Below are 23,158 nucleotides of genomic sequence, written 5' to 3'. Positions count from 1 at the left end.
CATGAAGTTCCCTAAGATATTCATGCTCTACAATATTTAAAGGATATGCATGGCAGATTATAGCTTTAGCAAACTTTTGTAAATAAGTTTTTTGATCAAATTGTGATTCGTTACCGGACTGGAGACCATGTTTTTCCAAACATGCATTAATATGAGCTCTACAAGTTGAAGTACCCGCTTTACCAGGTGCTTTATATTCTTTGCCACACAAATTACAACGAGCATAATCTACATTTTCATTACCTATCGTCTTTACAAAAAAAGTGTAATGCTTCCATATACCTGCGGTTCTTTGACGTTTATTAACAGAAGGATTGATAGTGCCGGTATTACTAGCATCATCAACCGAGACAGAGGCAGCTTGAGAGCTAACAGTATCAAAATTTGATTGCCTCTCATAGTCAAATTCATCATACTCGCGAGACATGACTGAAACAAAAAAAAAAACAGCATTTATAACTTATAAGTACCAAATTAAGTGACAGATTCTACTAATAGTGAGCAATTAAGCATGCATTGTCTCATGTGACTGACACTGAAGTCACGACAGTGAATCCTATTCACTCAATACCAAAATTCAACTAAATAGATAGTTCATATTTCAGAATTTTATTTGCACTAGTCAATGTTTCAAAATTCAGAATTATACAACAAACGTGATTACAACATATATCCTAACAGAATATAGAAAGTTATATACGATACAGTCACATATGTGTACATTTTAAGTACTAACTTTAAGCCAATCATATACAATGCTTGTATTCCAACAATATGGGTTAAAAATATAAAGCTAAAATCCCAATAAATAAACAATGCATGTATTCCAACAATAATAATCACATAATCTGAACAACCCATCATCATTACTTTTAAATCGAGCATAATAAACAACAAAACAGCACAAATCTACCATTTTCCCGTAAAAAACAAAAATACAATCAACAACAGATTTTACTCATTTTAGGCATATTTCGACTATATTCAAGCAAGAACAACAACAATAATCAAATACAAAAACAGAAAAACTGTATTAAAAAAAAACAAAAAGGAAAAAGTAATACCTTTGACGGCTTGAAGGAGATTTGAAGATGGAGAACTACCTGAACTGGAGATCAAAAGTAAAAATCAAGAATGTAGATTATCAGAACTTGAAATAAAAAAAAAACCGAAACGAAAACGAAAAAAATCGAATAAATTAACAAAAAAATTACCTTAGGGTTTGACGGCTTGAAGGAGAGGAAGATTTGAAATCAGAAATCAGAAATCAGAACTTAGATCCAAAACAAAAATGAAACGAAAACAAAAACCCTAAATAAACAAACCGAAACAAAAACGAAAAAAATCAAAACGAAAACAACAAAAATTAACAAAAAAACGAGAATGTAAAGCGAGAAATCAGAAATGTAGATCCAAAACACAAATGAAACGAAAACAAAAACCCTAAATAAACAAACCGGAACAAAAACGAAAAAAATCAAAACGAAAACAACAAAAATTAACAAAAATACGAGAATGTAAAGCTAGAAATCAGAAATGTAGATCCAAAACACAAATGAAACGAAATTGAGCTTGAGATTCTTGAGAATTTCATAACGAAAGAGTGAGAAACTGAGAAGTTAGAGAGAGAAACTATGACAGATTGTGAGATTGAGAGAGAAACGGCTGAATGAGTGAATGAGAATGGCTGAGAGAGTGAGAGTGGGTTTTTTTTCTAGGTTTAGGTTTTACTTCAGTTGATCTAACCGTCCATATTCAATCTCAACATCTAAGTTAGATCTAACCGTTCATTTTTTTTTTGTAGATTCTAGAATATTCATCTAGATCTAACGGTCTAGATTTTCTTTGTGCTTTTCTAGGTCTTTTTGACCGTTTTTTTTAATTATTTATTATTATTATTATTATTGTTAGTATAATTATTTGTTAATATTATTATTATTACTAGTTTACTACTACTATTATTATAATAATATTATTATTATTATTATTATTATTATTACTATTATTATTATTATTATTATTATTATTATTATTATTAGTTTATTACTTATAAGTTATAAATTGTAAGAAACGCAAATGTTTCAAAATTGTAATTGATTCAATACGACATAGTTAATGACTTAATGAGTTAATGGCTTAATGCTCATCAATATGACAATATCTGACATCTGTGAGTCTGTGATTGTATATCAGTATATATAATAAACTATAAAACTAATAATAACTTAATAAGTAATAATACTAATAACTAATAAAGTAATGAAAATCTAACCATTGTTTTTCATGGGCATTCAATCTAACCGTTGTATATTTGACTATTCGTACATTAGTATTGCATAATGCTTTCATCACCACTTTAATTAGTGATTTCGTGATTTTGTCCATTTAACTTATTAAGTTGTTTGAGTTAGTAATCTAAATAAAGTAACAAACTAAATAACGAATCCATTTAATCTCGTGTAAGTTATAATTTATAAGAAATGCAATGTTTGGAAATGGAAATTGATTCAATACGATATTGTTAATGTATATGTAATTATATTATTATGTATATGATGTATATCATATCGTACGAATGTACGGTTGGTATCATTATCATACTATCATAAGTATCATTGCCTCATTGAATTATTGGTATGTACTATAATCGATAAACATATTTAGTTATTTACATATCTGATCATTAAAACTTAAAAGTTTAAAACACTTGTTGATCAATCTAATTGAATACTTGTACATTCTTAATTATCGATTTATCGTATTATAAGTATCAACTCATTAAATCATGGTCATGATTTCGTGATTTCGTCCATTTAACTTATTAAGTTGTTTGAGTTAGTAATCTAAATAAAGTAACAAACTAAATAACGAATCCATTTAATCTTGTGTAAGTTATAATTTATAAGAAATGCAATGTTTGGAAATGGAAATTGATTCAATACGATATTGTTAATGTATATGTAATTATAGATTAATTATTATGTATATCATATCGTACGAATGTATGGTTGGTATCATTATCATACTATCATAAGTATCATTGCCTCATTGAATTATTGGTATGTACTACAAATCTACAATCGATAAACATATTTACATATCTGATTATTAAAACTTAAAAGTTTAAAACACTTGTTGATCAATCTAATTGAATATTTGTACATTCTTAATTATCGATTTATCGTATTATAAGTATCAACTCATTAAATCATGGTCATGACGCGATCTTTAAAACAATCATGAATTGAATTCATGACCCAAACCGCTTATAAACCGAACCGACATGATCCAAACCGTTCATAAACCGAACCAATTGAACTGTGTAAACCCTCTACTAAACCGGCCCATTTCAAACTGAACCGACATGATTCGCAACGTTTATAAACCGAACCGATATTGACCCGGGTAAATCCGCCCCTAAACCGACCCATTTCAAACCAAATCGGCTTGATCCAAACCGTTTGTAAACCGAACTGACATTGACCCGGGTAAACCCGCCCTTAAACCGACCCGTATCAAACCGAACCGACATAATCCGAATCGTTTATAAACCGACCCGCTTATGACCCAAACCGAATTTAAACCGCAAAGAAATAAACCGAAACCAAACCGAGCCGTGACTAACCCAAACCGAACCAAACCGACCCGCCAGCTAAACTAAACCGTTTCAATCCGAACCGCTCCAAAGCGAAACCGACTCAAACCGAGGTCAAACCGAACTGCCAGACCGAATTCCCACCCCTAAGTACCTAGTATGACGTTGACAGTTCAAATGTGAAAGTTTTGAAACAAACAAATCAAAACATGAAATTTACCATTGGTAAATTATACGAGTAAAACTGTTAAACGTAACAATCGATATTGAACGTAATTATCCTTGTTTTTTTTATTTTTTTTTATAAGGTAAAGTACACGGGCCTAATGATTTGGGTGAATAGGTTTACAACAAAGATGAGTTCTAATAAGTTTAAATAAGTTCACGCGCGTTCAATTAAGTTAGATAGGTTCAACCTAGGTGAATAATCAAACCTAGACTTGACTTGCGGAGTTATTCTTTTGAATCTTTGTTGTGACTTGTTAGAAACATTAAGATTAATAGCAGAAAAATGAAGGTTCAATCTGTTAAATTGAAAAATTGATGTACCATTAAATAGAAATTGATCAAACCAGAAATGCGGCCTACTATTTTGAAATTGAAACAAAGGGGTTGGAGTCCTATATTGCATCCAGGTCACTAGGCGAGCATAGCATAAATGGCTTGATTATTGGCAATTGTCTAGAAAATGAAAAAGAGTTTCAATGTGAAAAGAGATCACCCCGTTTTTGGATTTCTCCGCTAACTTCAACTTATCGGCAGCTGTTTAAGGTAAAGCAAACCTAAACAAATTTGCCAACTTTAGATTGTTAAAGAGTATTAACTACCAAATCTTTTTATTAAACCAAACGTTTTCACCAAAATCTTTTTTCAGTTAGTCTATTCTTCTCTAACATTTAACAAGTTCTATTATTAAAAGAAACATGTAACAGAAAACTTGATGTTGACTAATGATGATATAATATAAATATGTTTTGCATTATATTTTCAGGTATTAAAATTTATACAAGGCAGCCATGGCATGCTCTTCAATGAATATATCCACATCCCACATTGCCGCAGCTAGGATAGGCATTCTTGGCGAGAATGGCAGTCTCAGACGGTCATCCTCCGGGGAAGAGTTGTATAAACAAGCTACTATTCGAAGATCATGCTCAGACAACAACCTCTTATCCTCCTCAACCCGAATAAGTAAGCTGAAATCAATCCGTTCCTTTGGGATTTTCTCTAACCCATGTCCAACTTCCACCTCTTCAACTCATATAAATGCGCTACTGTTTGATACTGAGACTGGGAATGAGAATGTTACGACGACAGTTGATGACAACTTATTGAGTGATGGTGAAATGGAAGAGGAAGTTGAGAGGGAGGATAGGGTGAAAAGAGTGAATTGGGTGCAGAGGCTCCTAGAGCTGAGAACGCGGTGGAAGGGTAGAAAGGAGAAGGAAGTCGATTGTAGGTACGAAGAGATTGAAGAAGATTGTAATGGAGAGGATAGTTGTCTAGTGGACTATGGAGAGACACAAGATGAAGTAAAAATCGACTTAGAATCATTCTCAAAGTTGGTCGTTCATGTGCCTTGGACCGATGCAAAGAAGTTCTCTAAGCTGTCTTACCTTTGTAACAAAGCTTATTCAATTCCAGAACTTAAGGTATGCATTTAATATCTGTGAATAAAAAGAAGGTTTCTTATGTTCATTAAGTCATTGTTCTCCCCACCTCATGAAAATTGCTTATTCTGTATATAGTATTATTGAAATCATATGGACTTATAAAATCTCCCTTTAGTTGTGAATTGAACTCGAGTAACCCTTATTTCAATTTATTGGATCATTGTTTTCTTAAAAGTTATTTTATGCTGAAAAAGAACAAAGGTGATGTACAAATGAAATTGGATGAAATGAGATCAACAACAAAAAGATTGTTTTTTTTTTTTTTAAAGCACAAAGATGGGAACTAAGAGAATATGTTAAACATGTAGGCTCATGACTTGCAACAATACCATGGTCTACATTTCATAACATCTTCATTGGAGAAGAAAGCGAAGGCTATTGCACTGAACGCAATGTTAGCCAAAGACTCTGCTCACCAACAAGAAGATAATTTGGAAAATCTACAGCAAAGGGATTATGTAGTTAGCCCTTCTGTTGCCTACGAAATTGCTGCATCAGCAGCTTGTCATGTTCAAAGTCGAGCCAAAAAAGAATCTCATTCCAGTACCTGTGGAGATGCCTTTTACGCAACAAATAGAGAGGTATGTCCTGTACCGAGAGGTTGTAATTCAGAGATGGCCGCACAAATGGCTGCAACAACAATGACAACAGTAGTGGCTGCAAAGGAGAAAGAAAAGCAAGCGGCTGCAAAAGAACTTCAATCATTGCATTCTTCCCCTTGTGAGTGGTTCATTTGTGATGATCCAAGTACTCATGTGCGCTATTTTGTAATCCAGGTAAGTTATACTCCTCTTCTTTGACATAGATTCAAGATATTTTAACCCCTCATTGTATAAACTTTCTGCGTTTGTATTACCGTACTGTTGCAGGGGTCTGAATCGCTGGCATCTTGGCAAACAAACCTGTTTTTTGAGCCTGCCAATTTTGAGGTAAAAACTGTTATAATCAATAGTTCAATAAACTAATTGGAGATTTGGAGGGCTTCTAGCCTTCTAAAATCTAAAACCTAAATAAGCACTATCTACAAACACAGGAAACAGATGCAGCTGTTCATCGAGGAATTTATGAAGCAGCTAAGGGAATATACGAGCAATTGATGCCAGAAATCCAAAATCATATAGAATCCCATGGAGAAGATGCAAAATTTCAATTTACAGGTCATTCTCTAGGGGGCAGTCTATCACTATTAGTCCAAATGATGCTTATGGCGAGAAGAGCTGTCAAGCCATCGATCCTTTTACCAGTGGTTACTTTTGGATCACCATTTGTGTTTTGTGGAGGTGAAAAAATCCTGAAACAGTTACAGCTTGATGAAAGCATGGTTCAAAATGTCATCATGCATAGGGATATTGTTCCTAGAGCGTTCTCGTGCAATTATCCTAGACAAGTTGAACAGGTCCTCAAGCGTTTAAACAAATCTTTCAGATCACACCCATGTCTCAACAAGCATGTGAGTATACTGCTTTTTTTCTACTCCCAGTTTCACTTTTACTACCACACGGTCATTCTTTTGTCATTGTACCAGTGTTAGCTAGTTTTAATTAGCTAGTTTTAATTAGCTACAAAAACTTAATAAACATGAAAATGGTCTCACCTCGTTCTATTTGCATGCTCGTGCAGAAAATGTTGTACTCTCCTACAGGGCAAGTATTTATTCTTCAACCAACTGAAAAATTATCGCCGTCTCATCCACTACTTCCGCAAGGGTGTGCTCTTTATGCATTTGACAAGGCTCAACCTAATTTGATAGCACATGCTTTGAGGGAATTTCTAAATACTCCACATCCTCTAGAAACTCTAAGTGATCCTAGAGCTTATGGTTCGGAAGGAACTATCCTCAGAGATCATGACTCAAGCAACTATACAAAGGCAGTCAATGTGGTTATGAAGCAGTATACGAAGATAGCCTTCCGAAAAATCAAGGAGGAGAAACATATGATATGGCCATTGGTTTCATCTCAGTATTCATGGACTCATGAAGGTGTCTTGCAAAACACATCAGTGAGGAAGGAGGTGGTGACTAGCGTGTGATGCTATCGAGACCAAGAATGAATCGTACGCAGAATGGAATTGGGATAAAGAACCAACTTCAAATGTTGTCTAAATAAATAGAAACAACAGAATGAAATAAATAGATGAAGAGAGAAGACACATGTATATACGCAGTATATGAAGTTGGAACTAGGACTATTTTGTACATTCCATGTATATATACCAATTTCAAAAACTTAACTCAAGATTCAAAACTTTTATGTTGTTGATTAGGATGTACAAATCAAGGGTTTTGCTTTAACTAGTTTTTTTTGCTTAGCATATGTATTTGTTAATCAAAGTAAATTAAGATGGTTAATATAGCTTAAAATTCTATCGAATTAAAAAATCACATTAAAGTGAATACAATAACAATTGTAAGTTTAAAAATGAGAGAAGGAATCAATGAAAATGTAAAAAAGTGAAAAGGAAATTGTATTTGTGATATTGTGACACTACTTTAAATTATAATAACGTGATGGTGTGAAGCTACATTTTAATTTTATGGGGTAAAAAGTACACATGTAATGGTATAGTGACATTATTTGATCTAAAATAAATTTAAAATCATTTATGTTTTCCTAAGCTAAGTATGTTTATACTACATGTCTGTCTAAGATCACGTACGGTCTAAGATTACAATTAGTGAAACAATAATCATGTGGTATTGAATCGTATTACAACAACTGTTTTCAAAAACTAATACCAAGAGTCCCCATTTCCCATTTAAAAAAAAAAAGAAAAAAAAAACCTATTTTTCAAATTCAACATAAATCAAATCCATATTTTCGAAACAAAAATCGCACCAAGAATCATAAGTTAACACTGACTAAACTAATATCATCATATATTATTCACAAAAGGCTCCATACAGTACTTTATTGACATGCAATATTGCAATCTCACATAACACAATAGTCAATAGCTACATTCAACCGTCTAATTTCACTTCAACGAATGTGTACCAGCTCCATAAATTATTAAAAATTCCTTTTGACGAATCAATATCTTTATGTAACAAAAAAAATTACAAGACTATTGACAATGGATATGATAAGTTATCAATTACTGAAATTAAGTAAACAATTTGATTTCCACCTTCAAAGTGCAACATGCGTAAGATTGAGATAGGTTTCCCGATGCTAATCAAAGAAATCCGCGTCCAGACTAAGTTCTAGAGATATAATCCTTGCAACACTCCTAGCTACCTTCCTGTATATAGAACAAATAACACATGTAAACTTATTTGATTATTTGAAGATAATCATATATTTTCTAGTCATTTAGTCTTAAAAGTTGGCAGTCTTGGCATTAAGATACATAACCCTTAATAAGACTAAGAGACGTAATTTACATAAGTTGAGTTATTGCTTAGTTGACAGTGGCGGATCTTGGCTAAATTTATTAGAGGGGCCGGAATTTAAATCTTTTACCTCTTGTTCAAAACTAATCACAATGTTCTAATATTATATAAATAAAATAAGGGTTTTAAAGTTTATTAACTAATTAATTACAATAAATTATCGGGGGCCTGGCCTCGGTGGAAGGAGAGGTTGCGACAACTTCAACACACATTGCAACTTGCTCGTAAATTAGAAAAAGAGAAAAGAAAGGATGACTCATAATAAATGAATAGTGATACATTATCTTATATAGTCATACTTACAATGCTTGGCTATGGTATTTCTCCATAATTTACTTCCAACCAGGCAAGAGATTTGGTGTACAGAGAGAAGGCACAACATTAAAACGCATAATTCAACTCTCCGCACTGCTAAATTTTAACAATTTTCATTTCAAAGATACAAGCTCTACACAAGTTTAATAGAGACATAAGATTACTCAGAGCAACATATTGGTTAACAAAGATACTAATAAAATCAAATAGATTACCTGAAGCTGGCCAAACATTTGGCCCATAAAACGGCTTCTCTGCTTTCAGGATCATTCTCAAGCACTTCAACACCAATACAATACCCCTCCTTGTAATCTCCTACGGCGAGTCAGCTAGACCATTAACAATAAGCACAAAATCTAACTAAGTACAAAAGCGACTGATATTAGATGAGCAATCGATTCAAATTCAACCCAATATTTCGTAAATTCTACAACAAGCAGTAACTAAAAACAAAATTCAAGTTCATAATTTTACATAGTTGATAAACAAAATTATAAAAATAAACCATCCAAACAAAACCCCAAAAACCGCTGATATATGCCTACAAAAACCAAATATTACGACAATTTAAAACCCATAAATTCCTTTTAGAAACCCTATAGGCCTATATTAAGAAGAACGTAAGGAAAATACATAGAATGTATTTATTGCTCCCAAAATCAGATCATACCTTTAAAACACAAGTATATAATTCAGTTGAAATAACAAATTTAGAAAGCTTAGCAATGAATCCTCCTTGTGTCTTGTTGGCATAAATCATTTGTCTGGTTGCACTTGAACAAGGGTTCAAGGGTTGGTAAGGAAGCAATGAATCCAATTATACCTCTAGTATTTCTAACCCTTGGTTGTCATGGAGTCTGCGATTTAGCTTCGGTTTCGGAATCTGCCCGTAATTCCTCCTAGGCAACGGCAACGTTGCTCTCATTCGAAGAGCCTGAACTTCCCTCCTTCGATCATAACGAAAGAATTCCTTTCTAGAAAACTGAAAATTGAAAAGAAAAGGGAGTTAATGACATTTAATGAGTCGTAATGGTAATTACACAATCACTAACCAATCCTTTATAAACTTGACATTTCTAGATAATTCATATCTTATAAAGAATATTAGTAACCCAATTTAATAATAAAAAATCAATTTTTTAACAGAAGATCTAAGAGTTGACATACAAATCTAACAGCTGCTTGCAAATTCATGTGCCACAATCAGAAGAGCACATAATATTAATTTACCCACGCTAATTAAAATAAAAGCAACCCCAAGAAATTAAACAAATCAAAATAATCCATTATAAATTTATAAACCAGAACCAAAAATTCAGTAAATTGTTTTCTCAAAAATAAAAAAATCACTAAACTGAAAAAGAAAACTAAGCACCCTAGACTCAGAATTTGAAATTCGAAGATTAAAAAAAAGCTTATCTCTTAAGCAACTTCGACCCAAATCGGCCTCAGTTAGTTCAAGGGGTCCGAGGAAGAAAGGATGTACAGCGGTGACTGGTGGCGTGTTGTGGTGGTGCACGGTCTAGTTAGAGGAGAGAGATCAAAACAGAGTTTGATGAGAATTGAGAATCAATTTTTATACGTAATCGGGTTACTTATTAAGGGGTTACTATGTCGGTCAGGAATTATTCGGTCAGTTAAGAGTTACTCTCACACAACGCGCTAACCGACTAATCAACCCTTGATCGACTGAGTAACTCCTAAATAATTAACTCCTGACCTATTGAGTAACCCCTAAATAAATAACTCCAACCACACAATGTGACCAGCCAAAAAAAAAAAAGCAAAATTAATTTTTAACTAAATAGATAATCAATTCGGTAAAGTACATTTCACAAAATTTGTTAACTCATAAGATGATAATTTTCAAAATTCAAGATAGGTACTACATACTTAAATCCTTTAATAATATTTTTTTAATTTTCAAATGATTTCATGTAACAATTGTTTGATTTTGTGTTCCTTAAATAATTATTATATGCGGTCCTAAGATGGGTAATAAACTTTCTTTCAAAAAAAAAGAAAAGATGGGTAATAAACTAATAACTAATGATCAATACTCCGTATTAAACATCACATTATTCAAAAAAAATTTCAATTTATCTTTATATCCAACCTGTATAATTAATCAAACTAATATTTCATACTTTAAACATATTCAATAAATTGAAAATTTGGTACATAAGATAAAACTTCGATTGTTTAGCTTATTATAAACGTATGATGTAGTAATAGAACAAAACATTTGATTCAATTGTCATGTATTTATTATTTTTGTTAGACATAAATATTTTTGTATATTTCGTATGAGTTATTATTTATGAATCAAATACCAAAGCAGAAGAGAATAAACTCATGCTTAGACTATTATTATAATGTTGGGCTACATACCTACATACAATATATCTAGTTCTCATAGTCATACTCATAGGCCCTTTCTTTGCTGTAACACCCAAAAAAAAAAAAAAAATTTAGCTTGAAAGCTAGGGCAAAAATATCCAATTCACCAATTGTGAACAAGAAAGTTGTTAGCCCAATTTGACAAACCAAATCAAATCAAATTCCCAATAAACCAAAACCCCCCATTTTTCTCTTTCTTTCTTCTCCTTCCTTTCTCTTCCTCCTCCTCTCTTTCTCTCTCCTCCCCAAACACCACCAGATTCTCTCTATCTTTCTTTTTATTTTTTTATTTTTTTATTTTATTTGTTTACAAATTTCCTATTTCAAAAAATACCCAAAATCTGATTCTCCCTTCTTTCCCATTTTGCTGGGGCATTTCCTTTTCTTGCGATCCATAGCCTCTGCTTTTGATGGTGCTTGTTGTTGTAGCATCAAACTTTTGTAGAAATTTATTAACAAGCATTAAATCCCACTTGGGGTTTTCCTTTTTCTATCAATTTTAGCATTAAATTACCCATTTTTCGACATTTCAAGCGTCATATTATTGCACCCACTTTGGAAAAGTTCCTCCATTTTTTAAGCTAGGGTTTTCTCTGCCAAAGTTGGGTAACCCAATTTGCCCTTAATCTATTCAGTTAAGGTCTGTTTTTTGGGGGGTCTTTGGGTTACAATTTGTTTTTTTTATTGGGGTTGTTGTTGTACCATCAAATTTGTAGTTTTTATAGTGAAGTTGTAGTTTGTAATATCATATTTTTGCTGCCTCTTATTATTTGGGTTCAATTTTGGGATAGTTTGCAAATTTGGGAATATATTTTGATTAATTTGAATTAATTTCTGGGTATATTTATTGTTCTAATTTGGATATAGAATACATATTTTTGCTATATTCTTAATTTGGGTTGTTACTGGTGGGTGGAGCTTTGTTTTTGCTTAGGAGTAGAGTTTGGAGTAAAAGAAATTACCTTTGCTTGCATGGGCGGGCATGAGGGATGGCCACAGCCGAGTGGGCTACATCCGAATGGGCTGTTGCCCAATGAAACCGCCTCGGCTATTCGTGTTCTTGATTCAGAACGGTGGTTGAAAGCCGAGGAGAGAATCGAAGAGCTTATAGCTCGCATTCAGCCCAATCAGCCATCTGAAGAAAGGCGAAATGCTGTTGCAGATTATGTGCAGCGGTTGATCATGAAATGCTTCCCTTGTCAGGTGAAGTTACATTCTTTAGAATGCTTAATTGCTAGGCATATTTTTTTTAGTGTAGATTGATTGCTTGGTTGACTTGAATTTTCCTTTCATTTAGTGCTAGTAATAGTATTGGTAGTAGTTTGTACATTATGTTTCCCTGCCTATTGTTTAAATTCGTCAATGCTTTTAGAATTAGCCTATTGCAAATTGCTGTTTCGGTTTCAACTGTGTGCCTTAGTCCATGTGCAACCTTTTATAGTGATCATGTGAACGAAACAACTGCTTTCAACATTTGGTAGTTCCAATATTTACCCCTTGAAGCACTTTCATTGGTAATTATGGGGGTGTTTGGTATGAATATTGGAAATGAAGTGGAAAGGAAACAAATAAGAGGGAGGATTGAAATCATTTAACTCTTACCTTTTCATTTGTTTGGCTTAACCATGGAATGAAATCACTTAACCTAACTCCCTTTATTTTTGTTTGAGAAAGGTAAGGGTAATTGTTACCTTAGGTTTTAGAGAAGTAACAAATAGGTGGAAACCATTACCCCTAGGTAATGGTAATTATTACCCAAACCTTCTAACCAAACACTTGGTAACGGTAATAGTTAAATTGAATCTGTTTCCAACCCAAAAAAACTCTTACCAAACATGCTCTAAGACTCATTCTTTTCACCTGAAAATCTGTTATCTGAAGATATTGGAATTTATAGGAACTTGTTTTAGTAGTGAATTGTACTTTTGCAGCCTTTACCTTGTTGGAACTTGTTCGAATTACAATTTTGTGATAACTTATTAGTTATTATTTATGCTGAAAAGAGCAAACCTATCAAATCTACCAAATTAAATACAGGAACTTATTTTTGACAATTTCATTATTCATGCCGATCTAGTCAATGAGTTGTCATTTGCACACTTCGTACAACTTGTGAATGTCTAATTATGCTTTCCCCTTCAAGGTTATTTTTCTGCTGAGATAATCAGATCCTTTAAGCACAGAAGGGTCAGCTGTACATGGATATCTGTTTATAGTTATATCTGATTATCTGGCCGTTGCTTTGCGATACTTTAATTTCTTAGTATTTATTGTTCACAGGTTTTCACTTTTGGGTCCGTTCCTTTGAAGACATATTTGCCGGATGGGGACATTGATTTAACAGCATTTAGTAAAAATCAGACTCTTAAGGATAATTGGGCTACTCAAGTGCGTGATATACTAGAAAGTGAAGAGAAGAATGAAAATGCTGAATTTCGTGTGAAAGAGGTTCAGTACATTCAGGCAGAAGTGAGTCCTTCACTCCTTTCATCCGCTCTTGCCCCATTCTGTGTTTTCTTTTGCCTTTATCATGCCATAATTCATTAAACCTTATCGGGATATTATCAACCCTCTCTTTGTCTGAATTTTTTTGACTTCTTTTGTGAGGGTGTGCTTAGACTAGCAAAGTGTATGTTGACTTTGTGAACTTGTATTATGATGCCACTACATACTCACAGTTATTTTTCATTTTGCTAGTATATCCTCTTTTGTCTCCTTTTATTTTATCCATGTTAAGAGAATGGATAATGTGGTTACTCACCTTGCTATGTGGTACCCGTCCTTGAATGGTATGAAGTATGTAATATCCTAGGATTTCTCGACTTCTATTAGGGAGTGCTTTCCTTTTTGGTTCGTAAATTTGATTTTGGTTATGAAAGATAAAATCTCCCGCTTCTTGCTACTCTCATAAATACTTTATAATCATTACTGCAGTTAATTTCAATTTTTAAAAAAAAATCTAGAGATTGATGCACTGATCATTTAAGAAGCATGAAATACAAAATGTAACGTAACTTTGTGTTTGCAACTCGGGAACTTCCGTTACCTTTCTGTGTGCGTAAGTAGCTTGCTGTTGATTGTTACTCTCGTCGGTGGTGTTGCTGATGTGAATATACTGTTAAATTGTCTTTGAATCTGTTCACCTTTAAAATTATTATTTCCTTTTTCTGTTGCTAAGTCACAGTAGTATACTTTTGCTCTAGCTTTTGGTATTTTCATTGTCATTTTGTAGAATCACCACATCTCTGTGTTTTGGCCTCAAAACTGTCTCTCAGGCCCTCTCCTCCTCGTTTGAAAATTTCTGAACTCATCTAGAATGTGTAGATTTTTTCCTAATCTGTCAGGGTAAATTACTAAACTAGTAAAAAAATACTTCGTATATGTTTTCCTTTAACTTCTTTTAAAGGCTTGCAAACAAATGTAATGAAACAATGCATTTGAGTACAGCTGCTACTTGAAAGGGAGTATACTCTGAATCGGGACAACAACATTACATTGGTAGTACAATTTAGATTATATTTAGAGCTGATGTTTTATTTGTGCTCTTTTTCAGGTCAAAATTATTAAGTGTCTTGTGGAAAATATTGTTGTGGACATATCATTTAATCAGTTGGGTGGGCTATGCACCCTATGTTTCCTTGAGGAGGTGATTTTATATCCTATAATACTTGCATTTTTATTTTGAGGAACTATGTGCTGATTGGAATGACACGACATTTATTCTGCAGGTTGACCATTTGATTAATCAGAACCACCTGTTTAAGCGTAGTATTATATTGATCAAAGCTTGGTGCTACTACGAGAGTCGTATATTGGGTGCTCATCATGGGCTTATTTCTACTTATGCCTTGGAGACCTTGGTTCTTTACATATTTCATGTTTTCAATAATACTTTCACCGGACCTTTAGAGGTGCTATATTTAAATCTTGCTTCATTTGACGAGTGAGATCCTATGCTCTCTATAATGCCCACTGATGTTATTTCCTTTCCAGGTTCTGTACCGATTTTTGGAATTCTTTAGTAATTTTGATTGGGATAATTTTTGTGTCAGCTTATGGGGTCCTGTACCCATTAGGTCACTTCCTGATGTAACTGGTAGGTTTCCTATATGTAGCTGATTCCTATCTCAATATTTGATTGTGATTGCTATCTCTGATATTCTTATAATGGTCAATGTCACAGCGGAGCCTCCTTGCAAAGATAGTGGAGAGTTGCTGCTTAGTAAATTGTTTCTTGATGCATGTAGTTCTGTATATGCTGTCTTCCCCGAAGGCCTAGAAAATCAGGGACAACCCTTTATCTCGAAGCATTTTAATGTCATTGATCCTTTGCGTGTGAACAATAACCTCGGAAGAAGTGTTAGTAAAGGTATTTTTATTCCTAAACGAACTGATAGTTTATGAATTTAACATTTACTAAGGTTTAAACTATGTAGTTAATATATTCTCTAGTTAGCTGTATTCTTTCATCATTTTGGAATGACGAATATCTGATTTTTCATTCTGTAACTTGTAAATTAAGGGAAATATATTTATTGTAACTAGAAAATGCTTTCAAAGACGACCTTTCCTTGAGATGATTTTCCTCATACATGCTTGTTACCAAATATCATGAGATGAGGAGTTGACATGTTGGATTAACAAAGATGGGGATTGAGACCATTGAGTTTTACTATCGATTAGTTCACTATGATAAAATGTACTTCTTTTTTTTTCTTACTTGCAACACCTCTAATTCACGCTTGCCAATGCATTGCTTCACTCCTTTAATTCTCTTATTATCAATAAGTGAAGTTTAAAAAATTGATTTTATGAAAGTATAAATCAAGACAAAGCTAACAAGATCTCACATGACTATATTTTTTCTAAACTATTAGTCATCTAAAAGTAGTCATAGTAGCATATGTGAATAGTGTTAAAGTCAAATGTTGCAAGTTAAAAAATGCAGGAAGTGGCCGTGTTTGGTGAATAGCTTAAAGCTGAAAGTTGAAGTTGATTGTGTTAGCTGATTTTGACTGGCTGATTGTATTAATTGATTTGACTAACTTATTTTATTAGCTGATTGTTTAACAGTATTTGGTAAATAGTTGATAGCTTAAATTTGTTCGAGTATGTGAAATGACCAATAAGCTAATTGTGGGGTAAGTAGTTTAGTTAAGATTTTAAATTAAATGGGGGTATAAGTGTCATTTGACCATAAATTAATGAATAAGCTAACAAAAGGAGCTTTTTCAAAAAGAGCTTATTTAGTAGAATGAGCTGTTTAAATAAGCTTCCCAATTAGCTTATTTAATAGACAATAAGCTAATGTTGGTCAAATAAGCTAATTTTGCTCAAATAAGCTGATTACCTAACACAACCTATGGCCATGTTTGGTTGAAAGCTAAAAGCTTAAAGTTGAAGTTGATTGTGTTAGCTGATTTTGACTAGCTGATTGTATTAACTGATTTGACTAACTAATTGTATTAGTTGATTGCATAAAAGTGTTTGGTAAACCACTATTAGCTGATAGGTGTTTAACCATGTAAATGACCAATAAGGTCATTGGCATATTTTATTGTTGATAACTAGTAATAATTGTTAAATGTAACTAAATGGATAGGTAATTATAAATAAAATGTGCAATTATGAAAATAATTAATAAATATATTTATAAGAACTTTAAAAAATTATTAGTCCCACTAATAGTCTTTAATTTACCAAAACAATTTCATAATTACAATAGTATGTAGTTTAGTAATGACTTCGGTAATACAATAATTAGTCCCTTAATAATTACAAATTCATTTTGATAGTATTTTTTTTAAGATTTAGGATAATCCTTTAAGAAAAAGGTTTATAAAAAAATTGAAGGAAAAAAGAAAATATAAAAATTACCGTACCCAGAGGCAACCACCATCTTTATCTCCTTTTGTTGTAAAAAAAAGAAGTAAATTCACAATCATCCTCATCCCATCTCCTTATTAAAAACAATTCAATGAGAGAATTGGCATCTATTTTCAGATCTAATCCTCCTACTCAACCATGAAGGTATATTTAGTTATCCTTCAACTCCAAAATTATTCTCAATTTTGAAGCAAGTTTTAATACTCTCAAATTTAGACATACATACTTATTTTTAAATAAAAAATTGATGAAAATGGAGTTCTCCTACGTGTCGAAGATCAAAGGTTTGGTTGGTGTTTTTTTTTTTTTTTTTTTTTTTTTTTTCTCTCTCTCTCCCTGTAAATAATGGATTCTTGTTAATGATAATTGTTATTGTAATCTGTTTACCCCTTTTCACTGTTTCTGCTTAATTTTCTATTAATTAAATTTTGCTTATTAATTTCTGGAGAGACGGGTAATTTGTTGCTGTGATATTTGGGCATTTGTGTAATTATGCAAGGTAATCAAATCAGCTATTCTGAATACGCTGGGGTTTGGAGCGTTTCCAAAATAAGCTGATTCATACCAATCAGCTAATGTAATCTGCTGCTTACCAAACACCTCAATTAGATGATTGTTTTGGTCAAACCCTCTAATTGTACTGAATAAGCTCATTTTGGCTCAAAACACTGATAATCAAACACGGCTATATTTTTTTCCATATCTCCCTGTGGACCAGCTTGAATGGATGTTTGTAAAACCTGACATGTTAATATTACAGGAAACTTTTACAGAATTCGCAGTGCGTTTACGTTTGGGGCAAAGAGGCTAGCTAGGCTACTAAACTGTTCTGATGAGAACATTGTTATTGAGTTGAACCAGTTCTTTATGAACACATGGGAGAGACATGGTAGTGGTGTACGTCCTGATGTCCCTAGTAGTGACTTGTGTCCCTCATTAGCAAATCCAGATGATCGATCAAACAATCAAGATATTGCTTCAAGTAGCAAGAATGCTAGTGATAATGTATCAGTTCAAGAAACTGAGATTGGGGTGCCTCAGAGTAATCGGCCTCTAACCTCTCAATGTGCTAGTTATCCTTTGGAAAGCACTTCCAAAAACAATGAAATTCCTGCAGCTTCTTGCACCCTGGATCAAAAGAGCATTGGGAATCCGAACAGCTCAGGGATCACAGAGCAGGTTGGAAAAGGCAATGCTCAGAGTTTTCGAGCTGATAGAAATAACAAGAGCTTGAAACCTGATCACATGCCGAATGAAATACAGGGGAAGTATCTTTTTGCCAGAACACGGTCAAGTCCAGAGCTCACTAATGCATATTATGACGCTTCGTCAAGAGGAAGACGTAGTAAACCTACTGAAAGTGGGAGAAGTCAGGCTGCTTCTTCAAAGATGGATAGCAACCGAAGGAAAAACATAGCATCTGAAACGCTGTCAACTCAAAGCACTTTATCCTCATCAGATGATCTTGTTTCTGGTAGGTACAATTCTCATCATGCTGTAGATGTTGCTGCTGATTCCACGAGTGTTTCAAATAGCCATGTTGGTGATTCTGGAACTGGCATTGTTAGTGAGGATCACACTTCCGTAACAGGAGCACATGGAATGCATCAAGAGGAGCAAGATCTTGTAAATATGATGGCATCCTCCTCTTTATATAATTTTGGTGGACAGGTACCTATGCCACTGAATTTGGCATCCTCTCATTTACCTCTACCAATACCCCAATCAGTGCTTGCTTCTATGGGATATGGTCAGAGAGGCATGGCTGGCATGGTCCCTGCTAATATTCCTGTGATTGATCCTCACTGGGCTGCAAACCTACACTTTCAGCAGGGCTTTTCATCTCCATTGACTCAATATTTTCCTGGAGTTGGGTTTCCTACGAAATCTGAGGATTTGATAGAACAAGGTGATGAGAATTTTGGTTCTGTGGAAATTGCACAACAGGGTGCTGATACTGATCATTGGCATGAGCGAAATGTGGCTACGAGTGGTGGTCAAGATGATGGAAGTTTAGAGACGCTTCATGTAGATGACAGGCAGCCTTCAACTTCTGGTAATTCCAGCTTTGGTCCTTCATCTCGCATGGCTAGTTCTGGGAGTACTTTTAAAGCTCAGACAAAAGTTACCATGGAGCTTCGAACATCAATGAGAGATAATTATGTGGAAAATTTTCAGCACCATGATAATCGAGATAACGAGGTGTACTCAGATGATAGAGTTTCTAGTGCTAGGTTTTCTTCTGCTTCCCAAGCTGGTTCCGTGAGAAGTAAGACATCATCTGAGAGTTCATGGGATGGATCATCTGCAAGAGTGTTGAAGGTGGCCAGGGAAAAGCGGGGGAGGAAAACAGCTGTTTCATCTTCAGTACCTCCCATTATTCATAGTAAAGACAAAAATGTCTATGATCATTCCACTGCTGATTTAGATGATGAGAATAGAGATTGGAGTAGTGTGTCCACAAGAGGGGTAGAAATTGATGAAAGAAGTATAGTAACTCAACATGTATCTACTTTGCATGTCCCAAGGCATCACTTGCCTGGCTATGAAGCGGCACAGACTAGTGGGTCTGATTCAGTCATGCCTATTCCTCCAATGGTTTTAGGTCCTGCCTCACGGCAAATCACATTTTATCCCACTGGACCTCCTGTGCCTTTCTTTACAATGCTTCATTTTCCTCCTGAGGCTGGAACTTCTGATCGAGCAAGTAGTTCTCCACATGGAGAGGTGGGTTCTGATAATATTGATTCTGGGCAAAGCATTGGTTTGTCTGCGGGGCATGATGCTCCTGATGCTTATAGTACCTATAATTCCATTAAAAGAACAATTACCACAAAGTCATCTGAAGAACCAAAGCCTGATATTCTCAACAGTGACTTTGCTAGCCATTGGCAAAATCTGCAATTTGGACGGTTTTGCCAGAGCCCTCGATTTCCTCCACCAGTTGTTTGCCCCTCTCCTGTTGCTCCCCCTCCTATGTACTTACAGGGACGCTTTCCTTGGGATGGTCCTGGAAGACCTCTTCCAGCAAATGCTAACCTTTTGTCTCAGCTTATGAGTTATGGCCCACGCTTTGTTCCTGTTCCTCCTGTTCAGTCTGTGTCCAGTAGACCTCCTACTGTCTATCAACACTATGCTGATGAAATACCAAGATACCGCAGTGGAACAGGAACCTATCTTCCAAATCCTGTAAGGACCTCTTGTAGACTTTTATTTGTGCATGCAGTTGTCCATATTTTGACAGTTGATCTTCTGTTGATTGTCTACATATCTGGATACTTTGACTCACATTTAAGTTTATTTCTTAGATAGCACGAGATTGTTAATTTTTGTATAGTAAAATATGGTTGGATTATTTTGTCAAAAAAAAAAAAAAAAGTAATTTGGTTGGATATTTTTCTTTGTAAGCATTTTGGATGCTTGATTTGCTGCATGTGAATGACCTTATTTAGAATGTCTAGTTGAGACTTAGAATCTAAGAAAATGTAACAGAATTGAGACTGGAAGAATCCCAGATTGCTTTTCCCTATATTAAATATCATCAGCAGCTTTCCTTTTCTCTCCCCCCATAAAACTCAAACTGCAATTTTATGTCCGTTCTCTATCCTTGCTTGGTTACTCTCTCACTACACCAGCTTTTTCTGACGCACTTCCTCTAGCTTTCCTGTGATGCCATACTCTTTTTTTTTTAGCAAGAAGGAAAATGAGAGAAATTCTACTGGTCATTAACTTGGTTGTTATGATCTCTATCTGCAGGTTTTTTAATTTGCTATAACATCCCTTCCCCTGAGAAGACAAAGGATAGAATTTCGTCCATTCTCTTAAATAGTTAAATGGGAAAATTTATTCTGTCTTTTTTTCTTTTAATGGTTTCGCGTTTTTCATGCATCTGGTGCTAATTTCTGTGTGTGTGTAATTTTGCTCACAATTTTTGTGGTCAAAAGTGTCAACTGTGCTTTGTGTGATAATGTGATTGCCTGAGATATTGGGTCTGTACCATTTTTCATTACAAAATGATGATCAATTAATTATCTTTTGCTTGTTTCTGTAATGTTTTTTTTTTTTTTTTTTTTTCCCCTTCTAAAATGTAGCGTCTTTTTTGATTGCTTTCTTAAAATTTTCTGTAGCAACCACATGCCTATCAAACATCTTGATAAAGCTTTATTTTTCTAATGTATCTTGATGGTAGTGGAAATAGAATGCAATATGCTCAGACTTTTTGGTTTTAGATGAAGTGGTTAATTGACTGAAAGGATTTAATTGTATTGACAATGTACATGTGTTATATGCCTGGTATTGACGATGTACATGTGTTGTATGCCTGGTATTTTTTTTATAATTGAATTGGTCATGAATTGCTCTCTGATATTGGTATTGGTCATGAATTGCTCTCAATTATGTCCACTCTCTACGCTTTATATTTCTTCAAAATATTATTCATCACTCGATTATTTCATTGTCACTGCAGAAGGCTTCTGTGAGAGATCGGCATTCTTCTGGAGTGCGAAGGAACAGTTACAACTATGATAGAAGTGATCATAGTGACAGAGAAGGTAACTGGAATGCTGCAAAAGCAAGAGCTGCTGGTCGTAGTCACAACCGTAGCCAAGCCGAGAAGTCAAGGGTTGATCGATTGCCAGCAAATGAGAGTTGGGCCGACAGGCCTTGGTCTACTTACAGGCATGACCATATACCTTCGTATCAGGCTCAAAATGGTCTGTCACTGCCTAGCTCCTCTCAAAGCAGCTCAGTGAATGTGGCTTATGGGATGTACCAGATGCCAGGTATGAACCCAGGTGGTGTAACATCAAATGGATCCTCGGTACCATCTGTTGTCATGTTGTATCCATACGATCACAATTCTGGCTATGTATCACCTGGAGAGCAACTTGAGTTTGGTTCTCTAGGCCCCATGAGTGTTGTTGGCGCGAATGATGCAACACAACCCATTGATGGAACTCAGTTTAGGAGAGCGTTTGAGGATCAAAGATATCACCGTAGCTCAACTCAACAGTCTTCACCAGATCAACCATCATCCCCTCACTTCCAAAGGTAATTTTCATTCACATTCATTTGTTTTGGTCATTATCCAACTTGTGAGTTGTTATTATATTCTTTGAGAGATCATTATATGATGCTGTATTTTACTATCTTATAACAGGAGGATTTGATTATTTTGCCAGATCAATGGCCCAAAGGAACTATCAGTTGAAAGATGAAGACTTTCCACCCTTGGTTTTCCAAAATCCAGGACAAGATGGTGGGAGGATCTGTAATGAGAAATACTCCCATCACCATACTCCGATGTTTGCACCACAAGCATAGGTGGTCGGGGGTTTTGATGGTTGGGTTGGTGAAGGGATCTGCTGGCTTCTTTGGTGCACTAGGAACTTGGTTTCCTGGCTGTTCCTGCTCCAAGAGTGGAGTATTGGTGAACTAGCCAAAGATCATAACATGAAGGTTTGATAATCTCCATTTAAAATAGATGTGACGGTTGAAAGAAGCAGCAGGTTGAGGCAGTCGGGGAGTTGCAATTTTTTAGGGTCTGACACACTGTAACTTAGTCAAAGTAGCTGTAGAAACTGAGTTAAGGGCTTATCTTTCGCCCTGTCGAGATCAGTTTTCCATTTTTACACACTGTATTTGGAGGGAGTTCTTGATAAAGCTCATTTTATACTTGTTTTTCTTTAGTTAGATTTGTTAAAAACAGCGTAGCAACATCACCCTCATAGTTTAAATAGCAGTTAGAAGTTCTTGATACTGTTATCCTAGTTAAAAGTTTTACTCAGTGTTGTACCACCTGATTCATAAATTAGGTTACGGGGATTGGGGTGCCCCATCATATATTTTAGGAGTATACTAGATTTTTTTTTTTTTTTTAAATATAATAAAACA

General features: G+C 34.5%; 2 protein-coding genes and 1 long non-coding RNA gene across 8 annotated transcripts; 2 read left to right on the top strand and 1 right to left on the bottom strand.

Moving 5' to 3' along the window:
- The first annotated feature begins 4,615 nt into the window (after positions 1-4,615).
- On the top strand, positions 4,616-7,544 carry LOC110725163. Its single transcript, XM_021904640.1, has 5 exons — positions 4,616-5,247; positions 5,577-6,044; positions 6,138-6,197; positions 6,302-6,718; positions 6,889-7,544. The coding sequence occupies exons 1-5, from the start codon at positions 4,627-4,629 to the stop codon at positions 7,297-7,299; spliced, it is 1,977 nt and encodes a 658-aa protein (XP_021760332.1). The 5' UTR covers positions 4,616-4,626; the 3' UTR covers positions 7,300-7,544.
- Positions 7,545-8,118: 574 nt separating this feature from the next.
- Positions 8,119-10,550, bottom strand: LOC110725162. Of its 3 annotated transcripts, none has more exons than XR_002512137.1 (3): positions 9,648-10,550; positions 9,193-9,306; positions 8,119-8,511 (listed from the first exon to the last, which is right to left on the bottom strand). It is a non-coding gene; the product is annotated as an uncharacterized LOC110725162 (long non-coding RNA). The 3 variants fall into 3 exon arrangements; XR_002512136.1 differs by having other exon boundaries at positions 9,193-9,292; positions 9,648-10,547; XR_002512135.1 differs by having other exon boundaries at positions 9,193-10,548.
- A 1,027-nt stretch (positions 10,551-11,577) lies between these two features.
- On the top strand, positions 11,578-23,107 carry LOC110725159. 4 transcript variants are annotated; one of them, XM_021904636.1, is made up of 10 exons: positions 11,578-12,580; positions 13,658-13,846; positions 14,931-15,023; positions 15,106-15,288; positions 15,371-15,473; positions 15,561-15,746; positions 18,024-20,452; positions 21,732-22,047; positions 22,171-22,315; positions 22,447-23,107. In XM_021904636.1, the coding sequence occupies exons 1-10, from the start codon at positions 12,350-12,352 to the stop codon at positions 22,586-22,588; spliced, it is 4,017 nt and encodes a 1,338-aa protein (XP_021760328.1). In that variant the 5' UTR covers positions 11,578-12,349; the 3' UTR covers positions 22,589-23,107. The 4 variants fall into 4 exon arrangements, with proteins under 4 accessions (XP_021760328.1, XP_021760327.1, XP_021760326.1 ...); XM_021904635.1 differs by having other exon boundaries at positions 11,579-12,017; positions 12,312-12,580; positions 21,732-22,315; XM_021904634.1 differs by having other exon boundaries at positions 11,579-12,580; positions 21,732-22,315.
- The last annotated feature ends 51 nt before the right edge of the window (positions 23,108-23,158 follow it).

The sequence above is a fragment of the Chenopodium quinoa genome, unplaced genomic scaffold (assembly GCF_001683475.1).
Source record: "Chenopodium quinoa cultivar QQ74 unplaced genomic scaffold, ASM168347v1, whole genome shotgun sequence".
Taxonomy (NCBI): domain Eukaryota; kingdom Viridiplantae; phylum Streptophyta; class Magnoliopsida; order Caryophyllales; family Amaranthaceae; genus Chenopodium; species Chenopodium quinoa.
Note: the sequence above shows the minus strand (reverse complement) of the source record. Positions and strands in the feature narration are given on the sequence as shown.

Bases quoted from the DNA above. Each gene is read 5' to 3' on its own strand.
- LOC110725163 (XM_021904640.1), top strand. From the start codon at position 4,627: ATGAATATATCCACATCCCACATTGCCGCAGCTAGGATAGGCATTCTT. The intron at 5,248-5,576 runs GTATGCATTTAA...TTAAACATGTAG, and splicing joins ATTCAATTCCAGAACTTAAG to GCTCATGACTTGCAACAATA. The intron at 6,045-6,137 runs GTAAGTTATACT...GTACTGTTGCAG, and splicing joins TGCGCTATTTTGTAATCCAG to GGGTCTGAATCGCTGGCATC.
- LOC110725159 (XM_021904635.1), top strand. From the start codon at position 12,350: ATGGGCGGGCATGAGGGATGGCCACAGCCGAGTGGGCTACATCCGAAT. The intron at 15,024-15,105 runs GTGATTTTATAT...TTTATTCTGCAG, and splicing joins CCCTATGTTTCCTTGAGGAG to GTTGACCATTTGATTAATCA. The intron at 20,453-21,731 runs GTAAGGACCTCT...TTGTCACTGCAG, and splicing joins GAACCTATCTTCCAAATCCT to AAGGCTTCTGTGAGAGATCG.